Source organism: Carcharhinus amblyrhynchos, chromosome 8 (assembly GCF_965287045.1).
Source record: "Carcharhinus amblyrhynchos chromosome 8, sCarAmb.v2.hapA, whole genome shotgun sequence".
Lineage (NCBI taxonomy): Eukaryota > Metazoa > Chordata > Chondrichthyes > Carcharhiniformes > Carcharhinidae > Carcharhinus > Carcharhinus amblyrhynchos.
In genome coordinates, this window is record NC_137331.1 from 42,105,657 (window position 1) to 42,119,182 (window position 13,526).

At 44.4% G+C, this 13,526-nt stretch overlaps 2 protein-coding genes across 4 annotated transcripts in view; one reads left to right on the forward strand and one right to left on the reverse strand.

Annotated features, from left to right (window-relative positions):
• mtbp (MDM2 binding protein) overlaps positions 1–1,025 on the reverse strand; it is a 76,861-nt gene extending 75,836 nt beyond the window's left edge. The window contains exon 1 of the mRNA XM_080193940.1: positions 393–1,025. Coding sequence (XP_080050066.1) covers positions 393–462 — 70 coding nt within the window. The 5' untranslated portion in view covers positions 463–1,025. The remainder of the gene's footprint in view (positions 1–392) is intronic.
• Positions 1,026–1,186: 161 nt separating this feature from the next.
• Positions 1,187–13,526, forward strand: part of mrpl13 (mitochondrial ribosomal protein L13) — a 102,779-nt gene continuing 90,439 nt past the window's right edge. Inside the window, exons 1-2 of one of the 3 annotated variants that reach the window (XM_080194850.1) lie at positions 1,187–1,366; positions 6,402–6,525. In XM_080194850.1, coding sequence (XP_080050976.1) covers positions 1,295–1,366; positions 6,402–6,525 — 196 coding nt within the window. In that variant the 5' untranslated portion in view covers positions 1,187–1,294. The remainder of the gene's footprint in view (positions 1,367–6,401; positions 6,526–13,526) is intronic. The other 2 variants (XM_080194852.1, XM_080194851.1) reach the window with 2 other exon arrangements.

A 13,526-nucleotide genomic window follows, 5' to 3' on the forward strand; every position in this document is an offset into this window, starting at 1 on the left:
GCTGCCTCCACAAAAGTTGCCCAGGAGTTGGACAATGGCATGAAATAGTACAGCAGCCATAAAAATGCAGCCCTTCTGTTTTTTTCTGTCGTAGAATCAGAGAATCCTTACAGTGCAGAAGGAGACCATTTGGCCCAGGAGCCTGTACCGACCACAATTCCACCTCGGCCCTATTCCCGTAACCCCACACGTTTACCCTGCTAATCCCCTTGTCCACAAATAGTGCCTGACAAACAGTGTATTTCCATCAAACTTTCCTGTTAGGAGACTTGGTGTGTTATAAATAATCATGTTACTCTTTCCCCTCTATTATTCAGGTTATAAGTTTGTTACGCCAAGTAGGGGTTTGAAATTATGCATATAATTGATCAATTCATTAATATAGCACCTACTAGTAAATCCTTCATCTTGATACTGGTCACCTTCGTAATTCCAAACAACTAAAAGCACGTATCGATCCATTGTAAGAAATGACTATTATAAAATGAATAAACACACTAATTGAAGATTGCCTCATCGTTGGCTGATGTACATCTTCTCACTTTCCTGGAGTATCTCTGTTGAGGGCTCCTCCAGGTTCTCTCTGACCTGGCAGCTGACCCCCAGTCGCCAGGGGTTGACCCCAGGCTGAGGTTTCTCAGGACTGAATGCTGGCAACACCTGAACTGACAGTTGCTAGGGGCCCACCATCCGTTGCTAGGGAGCCACTGACAGTTGCCAGGGAGCGATTGACGGTTGCTAGGGATCTAGCGACAGTTGCTAGGGAGTGATTGGTAGTTACTAGAGGACCACTATTTGTTGCTAGGGGGCACCGGCTGTTGCGGGAGGGCTCTGACTGTTGCTAAGGGACCACTGGCAGTTTCTTGGTGCTCGCTGATGGTTTTTAGGGGCAATTAACGGTTGCTAGGGGGCTCTCAGGCAATTGCCAAGGGCTCGGTCGGTTTATCGGGGCCCTCTGACTGTTTCTAGGGTCCCCCGGGCGGATTCTCGGGCTCTCTCCGCCGCTCCGGACAAAACGCGCGCCTTCCGCCCACTTCCTGGAAGTGAGTCCGCGACTCGGGCGGTCCGGCCGGAAACACAGACCCCGAACCCCGGGGCCAGGGGTTTAATTTAAAATAAGAACTGCCCCCCACGCCCCGCGCAGTCCCTGCCTCGTGACGCTGGGGAGACTGCATGAGGCCGGCAGCTGCTTCCCCGCTGGGAGAGGGCCGGGGGGTGCGGTGGATAGTGAGACCTGACCCCGGGTCCGCTTTACTTCCGCCCGGAGCGCTGACGGCGGTGCACTCGCGGCAACATGGCGAGTTTCTCCAGAGCGGCTCAGGTGAGAAACTCTCCCTGGAATTCACTTTGTTTATTAGTGTCACAGGTAGACATGCATTAACACTGCAATGAAGTTACTGTGAAAATCCCCCAATCGCTGCACTTCGGCGCCTGTTCGGGTTCACTGAAGGAGCATTCATCGCAGCTAATGCGTCAAACCAGCACATCTTTCACACAGAGGGGAAATCGGAGCACCCAGGGGAAACCCACGCAGACACGGCGAGAATGTGTAAACAGTGACCCAATCTGGGAATCGAGCCCGGGTCTCTGGCACTGTGAGGCAGCAGTGCTAACTACTGTGCTACTGTACCCAGTACTGTCTACATTGCTATAGCATCTCTGAAACTCCCTCTTCCTTCTCCTCCCCAGGCAAGCACCTTCTCAGACCCAGTTAGTGTCACAATATCAGAAACTCAGCTACCAAACTGTGCACAGCAAGACACCAGGAGATGTGGTGGTTGGTTGGTTGGTGGGTGGGGGTGACTTGATCCAGATCATCTGTCTTTGTGATGCTGAGTGAGGGATGAATACTGAAAATCTAATCTTCCTCCAAACTACCAGGGAATCTTTCCGAATGTGAGTCAACCTCTCCTGGATTTAGCCGTGGATTCTGTAATTAATCTACTGCTTCAGTTTTCTCTGTACCTGAGACACAGTTTTTCATGGATTTTTAAATTCATTCGTGCAACGTGGGTGTCACTGGCTGCCCAGTGTTTAAGTGGATAACTACTTCCATGTATTTCAATGCTGATTCTTTTGGTGAGATACAGGTTTGGTGAAGTGTTTGGAGAAGTAAGGCAACAACTGCCTGATTTCTGAATAAAACAGCAAGTGTGGATACTGAAAATGGCTGTCCAATTAATAATACTTTTTCTTATTCATTCATGGGCATCACTGACTGGCCAACGTTTATTCCCAATTCCGTATTACCCTTGGAGGACAGTTCACAGTCAATCATGAAGCTGTGTTTGAGACCAACAGGTGTTGTGTACGTGAGGTTCACACCATGGTAGTTATCATTGCCCACCCTGCCCCACCATCAGACATTTGTTGTCAGGTACCTTTCCCTTCCCAACTCCCAACTTCAGGTTTACCAGGAACCCCCATTGTTCAGACTGTACCGCCATGACAAAACATCCCTTAAATTATGCACCCCCCCCCCCCAAAGAGTTGTTCACCCTGCCTCGGATTTTAAAGTCTTATTCGACCCACAGTACTCGCTCCGTGCTGCGGAGGGAGTGTCAGTCTGGATTCCTGAGCTCCGGTCTCTGTCAAATGATTTGATTTATTATTGTCTCATGTATCAGTGTACAGTGAAAAGTATCATTTCTTGAGTGCTATACAGATAGAGCATACTGTTCATAGAGAAGGAAAGGAGAGAGTGCAGAATGTAGTATTACAGTCGTAGTTAGGGTGTAAAGAAAGATCAACTTATTGCGAGGTAGGTCCATTCAAAAGTCTGGCGGCAGCAGGGAAGAAGCTGTTCTTGAATTGGCTGGTACATGTCCTCAGACTTTTGTATCTTTTCCCCAGTGGAAGAGAATATGTCCTGGGTGCATGGGCCCCTGATTATGATGGCTGTTTTTCCAAGGCAGTGGGAAATATAGACCGAATCAATGGATGAGAGGCTGGTTTGTGTGATGGACTGGGATTCGTTGACAACCCTTTGTAGTTTCTCGCGGTCTTGGGCAGAGCAGGAGCCATACCAAGCTGTGATACAACCGAAACGAATGCTTTCTATGGTGCATCTGTAAAAGATGGTGAGAGTCATAGCGGACAAGTCAAATTTCCTTAGATTCAAATCCAGGACTTTCTGACAAGTTTCTGCATGGGTTTCCTCCGGCTGTTTTGGTTTCCCCCCCACAGTCCAAAGATGCATGTGTTAGGTGGATTGGCCATGATATATTGCCCCTCAGTGTCCCAAAATATGTCAGTTAGATGGATTAGCCATGGTAAATGCATGGGGTTACTGCTATGGAGTGGGCATGGGTAAAATTCTCTGTCAGAGAGTCGATGCAGACTTGATGGACTGAACGGCTGCCTTTTACGTTGTAGGGATTCTGTGAAAATGTACTTCTGGGGAGGCAGTTCTGATGTGGAGACAGTGGAGGGACTGAAGTTCCTCTTCAAGAGAAGAATGAATAATAATAACTTGCATTTATATAGCAGCTTTCCTCCTTCAAATACCATGCTCTGAGAAAGCAAAGCTGACCATGATTAAGCTTGGCAAAGCACTGCAGTAATCTGCAGTTGCTTTCTGCAGCATAGCTGACCAGGAAACTCTTAGCACCAAGTGTACTGGGAAATTTACAGGCTGATAACTGACCAGTTTGGACACACCTGTGACCATCAAGTCTTAGAATCAAACTTGAACCCTGAGCTTCTGGCCCTGAGGTAGAGATACTATTACCCACTGCACCACAAGACCTCCCTTTCAGAGAGCTTCAGTATAATTAAAAATATTAAGGCAGCAGCATTATCAAACACAATTTGACTAAGCTACATAAGAAACATTAGGACAGGGGACCAAGAGATGGGTTTTAAAGAGTGACTCAAAAGGGGAGAGAGAGGTAAGGGCACATAGAAAATAGGAGCAGGAGGAGGCCATTTGGCCCTTCAAGCCTGCTCCACCATTCACTGTCATGGCTGATCCTGCATTCTCCCCCATATCAGTTAATTCTCTTCTTCTGACTGCCTGTTGAAAACATTCAATGTTTTGGCCTCAACTACTTCCTGTGATAACAAATTCCATAGGCTGACTGCTCTCTCTGAGTTTTGGGGAGGGAATACTAGACCTCAAGTGTTCCTGCCTTATGGATTCAGTGACAGCAAATTCTGGCACCAGAGGGTGGGTTTTGTTTCAGAATTTCATACAGTACCATGTGCTTAACTGAGGTGACATTCTTTGTATTTAAATTAAAATGAAAGTTACCTGCTGGGAGGGGAAAAAAAAACTGCCTACACTGCATAATGGGAAGGCTGATCATGGAAGTGCTGCAGTTAATTTGAAAATTTAAAATGGGCAGGGTTCCTCTATCAGGTATGTTAGTCCAGTATTTCACAGCATTTTGGGCAAACAATTGTACCTACTGCCTTACCAGAATTACTCTATGTAACTAATCAAATGTATTATGCAGATGTGAAGAATCTGAAGCCAGCTAGACTGGGACAAGCATGTTCATGAAAGGAGCAATGATGCTTAGAACTTCAGCCAACGCTGCCTGAAATGTTAGCCGTTGGTTCCGCTGTGCAACTAGCTTTCAAGCCTTTGTTAATCTCAGTTAACTGAGTTGGCATTTGAACAAGGTTCAGATGCAGTTGTACAAGAAAAAAACATTTTATGTGGTAATGCACTGAATTAGTTTAATGTACAGAATAAAGCAACTAAATTATTAAAACCAATAGTGCTTTAATTAACAATCTTGGGTAAACTGAACATTGGGTATAAACTATTCTGTGTTGCTCTTTAAAGTTGTTCCATTATATCATCCGTGTTATTTCTTCTGTTTCTGAAATTGAAGTTTATGGAGAATTAATTTTGCAGACAACTTGGTGATGGCCACAATAGGAAATGTTCAAGTCTTAGTGGGGGCCAGTGCCCATGTTTCATTTCACAACTGCTTCTTGCCTTCAGTTTACAGTTTGGGTCTGAAATTGGTGGCATTTATTTACAAGTATAACGATGCAATAGGGGAGGCCTTTTGGCCCATTGCACCTGTAGCAGCCCTTTGAAGGAGCCATCCTATTAGTTCCATTCCCTCATCTCTTTTCCCATTGATCTGATTTTTCTTTTCATTTTCAATTCCCTTTTCAAAGTTACAGTGGCCTCTGATTCTATTATGTGTGTTGATCGTAACTCAGTGTGTACTCCCTTGCCTCTGAGGCAGAAGGTTGTTGGATCAAGTACCACTGCAGAGACTTGAGTTCTAAAATCTAGCCTGACCCTCGAGTGCAGTCTGTTTTGGGTGAATGTAAAAGGTCCTGGGGCACTCTTTCGAAGAAGAGCAGGGGAGTTCTTCCTGAGTCCCACCTGATATTTATCCCTCAACTGACCTCACAAAAACAGGTTATCTGTTCATTATCACAATGCTGTGTCTGGGAGTTTGCTGTGTTCAAATTGACTGCTGAGTTTTCTGAATTCCAATAGTGACTACACTTCAGAAAGTACCTCATTGGCTGTAAAGTGCTTTGGGATATCCTGAGGTTGTGAAAGGTGCTATATAAATGCACATTTTTTTCTCTGGCAGTGCATTCCACATCATGATGTGGAGACAATTCTGGTTTGTTTGTCAATTGCCTTAGCTCTGTTACTGACTTCCCTCCATCGGCAGCGAACATACACCACACACTCCTGTTTACTGTATCACTGCGCTTCCTAATTTTGAACACTTCCAATGAATCTCTCTCTCTCTCTCTCTCTCTGTCTCTGTCTCTGTCTCTTCCCCACCCCCCACCTTGTAATCCTAAGATAAAGTTAATTTATTAGTCACAAGTAAGGCTTACATTAACATTGCAATGAAGTTACTGTGATATTCCCCTCGTCGCCACATTCTGGCGCCTATTCGGGACAGTGCATCTAACCGGCACCTCTTTCAGACTGAGAGGGGAAGGTGGAGCACCCAGAGGAAACCCACACAGACACGGAGAGAACATGCAGCATGGAAACCCACACAGACAGTGACTCAAGCCGAGAATCGAACCGAGATACCTGGCACTGTGAGACAGCAGTGCTAACCACTGTGCCACCATGTCACCCTGATGATAAGTCATCCAGACTCAAAACATTGGCTCTGCTCTCTCTCTGCAAATGCTGTCAGATATCCTTGGATTTTCCAGCATTTTCTGTTTCTGCACCACCATTTTCTCCACACCCTCTTCAAGGCCTTGGCATCCTTCCTGAAGTACGGAGGCCAGAATTGGATATGAATACTTCAGTTGAGGCCTAGCCAGTGAAAGTTTTTTAAAGGTTTAGCATTTACCCCCGTGCTATATAATATGGTAGATAATTTTTCTGATTGGGTCGAAGTATTTATATGAATAATGTATTATCTACTCAAAACTTTTCCTGTCCTCTGTTCTAGCAATGGGCCTCTTTTTCAAAAGTTTGGTATTTGATTGATGCCAAGATGCAGCCGCCGGGAAAAATAGCGACAATGTGTTCAGTGAGACTACAAGGGAAACATAAACCCATCTACCATGCACTGAGTAAGTACTCAAATTCTTATGAACCTTTCTGAATGGAATCTTTGACTCGCAACCTGAGCTATGGCAGCTACTTCAGGCAATTGGAATTTTGCACTGCAAATGATACAGGCAACTGATAGCAGAGCAACAACTTCTGCTGATTTTGAGTAACAGACAAGATTCTAACCTATGTTCCCCCCTCGATATAATCAGCCTCTTATTTGAGCTGGATGTCACTTCCAAATAAGGGCCGACATTTGGTTCATTTCTGTGCAATATGAGCTGCACTGAAAGCATTTTGCCAATGTGTCCCCCAAACCTGACATAAATTTGTTGAATCCTTCAACAGAAAGGTAGCTCTGTGATAACTGCCACATAACCTGGTGAAGAAATTTAGTATCAGTTCAGTAATTGCTCAGTCCCTGCTCCTTGATACATGATGACAAAGAGGTTAAATTCAGCTTTGACATAAAAGCCTCTTTAGCCGAGATCTTTTGATGAAAAGCCACAGTTTACATAAAAAATAGGAGTAAAGGAGACCGTTCAGCCCTCCAAAGACTGCTCCACCATTTATTAACATCATGGCTGATCATCTAACTCAGTAACATGTTCTAGTCTTCCTACCCCCATATTTCTTGATCCCTTTAGCCTCAAGAGCTATATCTAACTCCTTCTTGAAAGCATGCAATGCTTTGACCTCAACTGCTTTCTGTGGTAACAAATTCCACAGGATTAACACTCTCACCAATTTTTACAGATGCACCATAGAAAGCATTCTTTCTGGTGTATCACAGCTTGGCATGGCTCTGAGCAAGACCACAAGAAACTACAAAGGGTCATGAATGAAGCCCAGTCCATCAGTCAAACCAGCCTCCCATCCATTGACTCTGTCTATACTTCCCACTGCCTCGAAAAAGCAGCCAGCATAATCAAGGACCCCACGCACCCTGGGCATTCTGTCTTCCTCCTCCTTCCACTGGGGAAAAAGATACAAAAGTCTGAGGTCACATACTAACCGACTCAAGAACAGCTTCTTCCCTGCTGCCATCAGACTTTTGAATGGACCTACCTCTCATTAAGTTGATCTTTCTCCACACCTTAGCTATGACTGTAACACTACATTCCACATTCTCTCCTTTCCTTCTCTATGAACAGTATGCTTTGCTATATAGCATACAAGAATCAAGACTTCATTGATTGTTGTCACATTTATTACTATACAATCAAACCAAAGAAGAAATTTCTCCTCATCTCAGTTGAAACAAATGACTCTTCTGATTGGCTGGCAGTGACTATTGGTTTACCACAGGGATCTGTGCTAGGACCCCAACCATTTACATTATATATTAATGATTTGGAAGAGGGAACTGAATGTGTTATTTTCAAATTTGCAGATGATACAAAGTTGGGTGGGAGGCTGAGCTGTGAGGAGGATGCAGAGATGTTTCGGCGTGATTTGGAAAGGCTGAGTGTATGGGCATCTGCAAAACAGGTGCAGTATAATGTGAGGTTATCCATTTTGGTAGCAAAAATAGGAAGGCAATTTATTATTTGAATGGGTGTGAATTGAGCAATGTAGATACCTTGGTGCCCTCATGCATCAGTCACTGAAAGTAAGCACTCAGGTACCGCAGGTAGTAAAGAAAGCAAATCATATGCTGGCCTGCGTAGCGAGAGCATTTGAGCATAGGGATGTTTTGCTGCAATTGTATAGGGCATTGGTGAGGCCACACCTGGAGTATTGTGTGCAGTTTTGATGTCCTTATCTGAGGAAGAATGTCCTTGCTATAGAGGGAATGTAGCGAAGGTTTACCAGGCTGATTCCTGGGATGGCAGGTCTGTTATATGATGAGAGACTAAGTCGGTTAGGATTATATTCATTGGAATTTAGAAGAGAGGGGATCTCATCGAAACTTATAGCAGAGTTAGACAGGGTAGATTCAGAAAGAATGTTCCCATGATGGGGAGTCCAGGGGTCATAGTTTGAGGATAAGGGGTAAAACTTTTAGCACTGAGGTGAGGAAAAATTTCTTCACCCAGAGGTGGTGAATGTGTGGAATTCACTGCCACAGAATGTAGTTGAGATCAAAATGTCTGATTTCAGGAAGGAATTAGATGTAGCTCTTGGGGCTAAAGAGATCAAAGGTTATGGGAGAAATCAGATGGGATTAGGGTATTGAATTTGATCATCAGCCATGATCATAATGAATGGCTGAAAAGGCTCAAAAGACCGAATGATCTGCTATTATCTTCTACGTATGTTTCTATGTATTCTTCTAAATTCCAGTGAATATAATCCTAACCAACTCAATTTCTTCTTATGCGTCAGTCCCGCCATCTCAGGAATCAGCCTGGTAAACCTTTGCTGCACTGCTGCTATAGCAAGAACATCCTTCTTTAGATAAGGAGACCCAAACTGCACACAATATTCCAGGTGTGGCCTCACCAATGCCCAGTTTAAGACATCCCTGTTCCTGTGCTTGAATCCTCTTGCTATGAAGGCAACATAACCGTTTGCCTTCTTTACTGCCTGCTACACCTGCATGCTTACTTTCAGTGACAGCTGTATGAGGACAACCAGGTCTCGTTGGACATTCCCCTCACTCAACCTATAACCGTTGCCTTCCTGTTCTTGCTACCAAAGTGGATAACCTCACAGTTGATTAGAATTAGGATTGTGCTTGTTTCAGAAAATGTGATCGCTCCAAAGGCAGTAAGTGAAATCTTAGATTGAGTGCGATGTAATATTTAAATGTTACCACTAGATGGTAGCACGATTACATTTTGAAAATTTGTTGCCATCATAGTGTCTTTAGTATTATAACTCTACCTCGTAAGTTTCAAATCCCTCCATGGCCCCTTGTCTCCCTAACTTGGTAACCTCCTCCAGTCGCACACGTCTCCAGTTCTGGTCTCTTGTGAATCCCTGTATTTTAATCACTGCATCATTGGCAATTGTACCTTCAGCTGCCAAGGCCCTAAAACTCACCATCTCTCCATCCATTTCCTCTCCTTTGAAATGGCCCTTAAAATCTACTTCAACCAAGCTTTTAGTCAGCGCTGTTAATGTCATCTTACTTATTGGGTGTTAAATTTTATCTGATTAAGTCCTGTGAAGTTGACTTAGCATGACTTACTATGTTAAAGGTGCTACATAAATGCACATCATTGTTGTCTGCGCCAACCACTATCTCACCCAGGCCCTATTCCCGTAACCCCATTTTTTTACACTGGCTAGTCCCCCGACACTAAGGGGCAATTTAGTATGGCCAATTCACCTAACTGTTGCCCTTCTCTAGTTCCATTTTGCTTTACCTAGGTGGATATGAAAAAATCCTTCCAGCTGCATGCAAGGCATTTACTAACCCTATGACTTCAGATTTCACGTTAATTTCTTGGGGCACACCTATAAATTGGAACACTTCAGAATTTCTGCTTGAGCTGCATGTGGGGAAATGCAAAGCTGCAGTTGATATGATCAGATGGCATCTAGTTCATCAAATCCTAATGAACTAATTTGCTGTTGTTCTCTTGAACCTGCTGGATGAGGGTGGAATGTGCTGCCTGGTAGGGTGGTGGAGGTGTCTCATATCCTTTGAAAAGTACCTGCGTGAGTACTTGGCACGCCATGACATTCAAGGCCATAGGTCAAGTGCTGGCAAGTGGGATTAGGTGGGTAGGTCAGGGCCTTTCATGCACCGATGCAGACTTGATGGGCCAAAGGGCCTCTTCTACACTGTAGTATTTTGTGATTTCCTCCTCAATTATGCAATTTGCAATTAATGAAAGCACCAGTTTGAGATTTCCATTCTCATTGAGTCTACTACCCTCTGATAATCTTTGTGAAATGACTGTTGTGAGAATGCCAGTCCCATTGGAGTTTTCCTCGTGTTGCTCAGATCGGATTGAGAAAGTTCACAATAGCTTGGTTGCACATGGCAACACTGAAAACTGGCGTGTTAATGTTCAATCACATTTGGATAGCGGCCTAAATGAGAATCTAGGGACAGTCAACTTTGGCGACTCTTGAGGCCTTTGCCAGCAAACTGTGTTTGTTGGAGAAAATCTTGCTGCACCGTGAGTGTGCTGAATCATCATGACTACTTTCCAAATGTAAATCCTTTAGCAAACATCATGATACGTAAGCATATCGACAGACACTCTGCACCGGCCAGCTCAGTTCAAAAAATAGTGGGCCATAACTTCTGAGCTCCCCGGTATCAGATTTGGGAGGGGTTATGCAAAAATGCGCTGCAAAATCCCTCTGGGAAGTTTGAAGGTCAGAGTTTGTATGACAATTGCACAGAAGAGCAGACCTCCCCTGGGAAGTTGGCTTGTGCTCGGAACCATCTAAAAATGCGATTTAAATCACAAACTTCGTATGGTTCTGGCTGTGTTACACAAATAGTTACTGAGGAAAAGTTAGAATTAAAACCTCTTCCAACTTCTGGGTAACTATTGTAAAGACACACACTGTCCGCCCCACCGCCACCTGCCCAGACCATCTGCCCCACCCCCCCCCTCCAACAACAACAACAATCCCACATGGTCCTTCCCAACCACTAATTCCCCATGGGATTCCCCCCCCACCCACAAAAAACCTGATTCTTTCACCCTCGCTCAATTTTGGACCTCAGAGACAGCTGCAATGCCTGGATCTCATCTGGCCTGAGTCAGAATGGGCGGCACGGTAGCCCCGCGGTTAGCACTGCTGCTTCACAGCTCCAGGGATCTGGGTTTGATTCCCGGCTTGGGTCACCCTCTGTGTGGAGTTTGCACATTCTCCTTGTGTCTGCGTGGGTTTCCTCCGGGTGCTCAGGTTTCCTCCTACAGTCCAAAGATGTGCGGGTTAGGTTGATTGGCCATGTTAAAAAAAATTGCCCTTGGCGTCTGGAGATGTGTAGGTTAGAGGGATTAGTGGGTAAAATATGTGGGGATATCAGGGTAGGGCCTAGGTGGGATTGTGGTCAGTGCAGACCCGATGGGCCGAATGGCCTCTTTCTGTACTGCAGGGTTTCTATGATTTCTATGAGAATTGTCGAGCGAGGCAGTACCTAAGAAATGTTACGTAAGCAATTGGGCACTGAGTGGCAATCCAATGTTAATTACTACTCTGAGAAAGGTACTGCCCAATATTCTTCCCAAACTGTGGCTCAGAATCCTCCACCACCGTGCTCCCCATGCCATCCCTTGTTTTAAACTGCCTTCTGACACGATGTTTCACTTGCCTGAAAGATAATTCATTTGTACGTCAGAGAAAATGAACCAGTGAGTACAGTGGGACGGGCTAACTCGGTGGTGGGCAACCTGCGGCCCATCTGGATTCTGATTGAGGCTCACAAAACATTTTGTTGACCTTTAACCATGCGCAGGATTACCACATTCCTCTGATTTCTGTCTGTGTAGTTTTTTTTCCTACAGTATAACTGAAATGATTCGTACATCAAGTGTAAGTGAAGTGTGGTGCGTGCTGATTGCTCACAACATTGACTGTGAGAGCTGTGGCTTCCCCTGTGTACAAAGTGTCAATATTCTTACCATTTGAAATTGATAGTCTATTAATATATAAATGATTAAGCATTTCCTTTAACTCATTACAAAATGTTCGGGGTGTGTTAAATGTATTTAATCTTATTCATGGGGTCACAGTTAGTGAAGAAGCCCGATTTCAAACTTGTGGTCCACTGAGATGAAGGAAGATCACTCAAGCAGCCCACTCCACTAGCCTTGAGTTGCCCATCACTGGCCTAATTCTTTCAGACCCATTATTTCAATTTGTAGTCACTTATTGTATTCAAGTCCTGTTGCCAATGTTTGAATAATAGTATTTATTATTGTCATGTTGAAGTTTCCTTTTGATGCACTGTGGTTGATGGGAGATTTTGTTTATGCTGAGAGCTGTTTGGGGGTTCAACTTGTGTTTTGTGTTTTTCATGAGTTCATGGCTACAGTACAAAGGTCAGCCAGGAGAAGGGTGAAGTGCTTAAGGAAGGAGCAACAACTCTTTCAGTTCCAGCAGGTAGCTGAGAAGGGTTTGGGAAATTTTGGGTAGGGTTGGAAATAATTTCAGCAATGGCGCAGAGACCCTTTTACAGGTGATATCTGCGCATAGTGGCATTTCATTCTCCCCACTGGCTTTGAACATGCAAAGAAAACCTGTCTTCTCAATTAGATACAGTAAGAATCTCTCAACATCAGGTTAACATCCTTTGTCAGGTGACTCACCTGACAAAGGGGCAAAGCCCCGAAAGCTAGTAATGTTTACTACCAAATAAACCTGTTGGACTTTAATCTGGTGTTGTGAGACTTCTTATTGTGTTTACTCAAGCCGGCATCGCCACATCATTCTCAATTAGACCACAGAGATTTCATTTTGGCATGGGAATCAGTACACAAACTGGCTCTGTACATAGCTACAACTTCAAACTTTATTACTGTCAGCCATCACTCAATGTGTAGCACCTTCACCTCTGAGGCAGAACATTGTGGATTCGAGTCCATCACCAGGACTTGTGCACAATGATCTAGGCTGACATTTCTTGAACAGTACTGAGGGAGTGCTGTACTGCTACTCTGTTTCGGATGAGACACTAAATCAAGAACTATCAGCCCTCACGGGTGGATGTAAAAAATTCCCAGCACTATTTCAAAGAAGAGCGGGGAATTTAAAGTTAAAGTTAAAGTAAAAGTTTACTTATTAGTCACAAGTAGGCTCACTGCAGTGAAGTTACTGTGAAAATCCCCTAGTTGCCACAATCTGGTACCTGTTCAGATACATTGAGGGAGAATTTAGCATGGTCAATGCACCTAACCAGCACGTCTTTTGGAGTGTGGAAGGAAACCAAAGCACCTGGAGAAAACCTATGCAGACACAAGGAGAATGTGCAATCTCCACACAGACAGTCACCTGAGGCTGGAATTGAACCCGGGTCCCTGGCATATGAAGCCACAGTGCTAACCATTGCGCCACCATGTTGTCCTGATTAAAATTTATCCCTCAGTCAACATCACATAAGCAGATT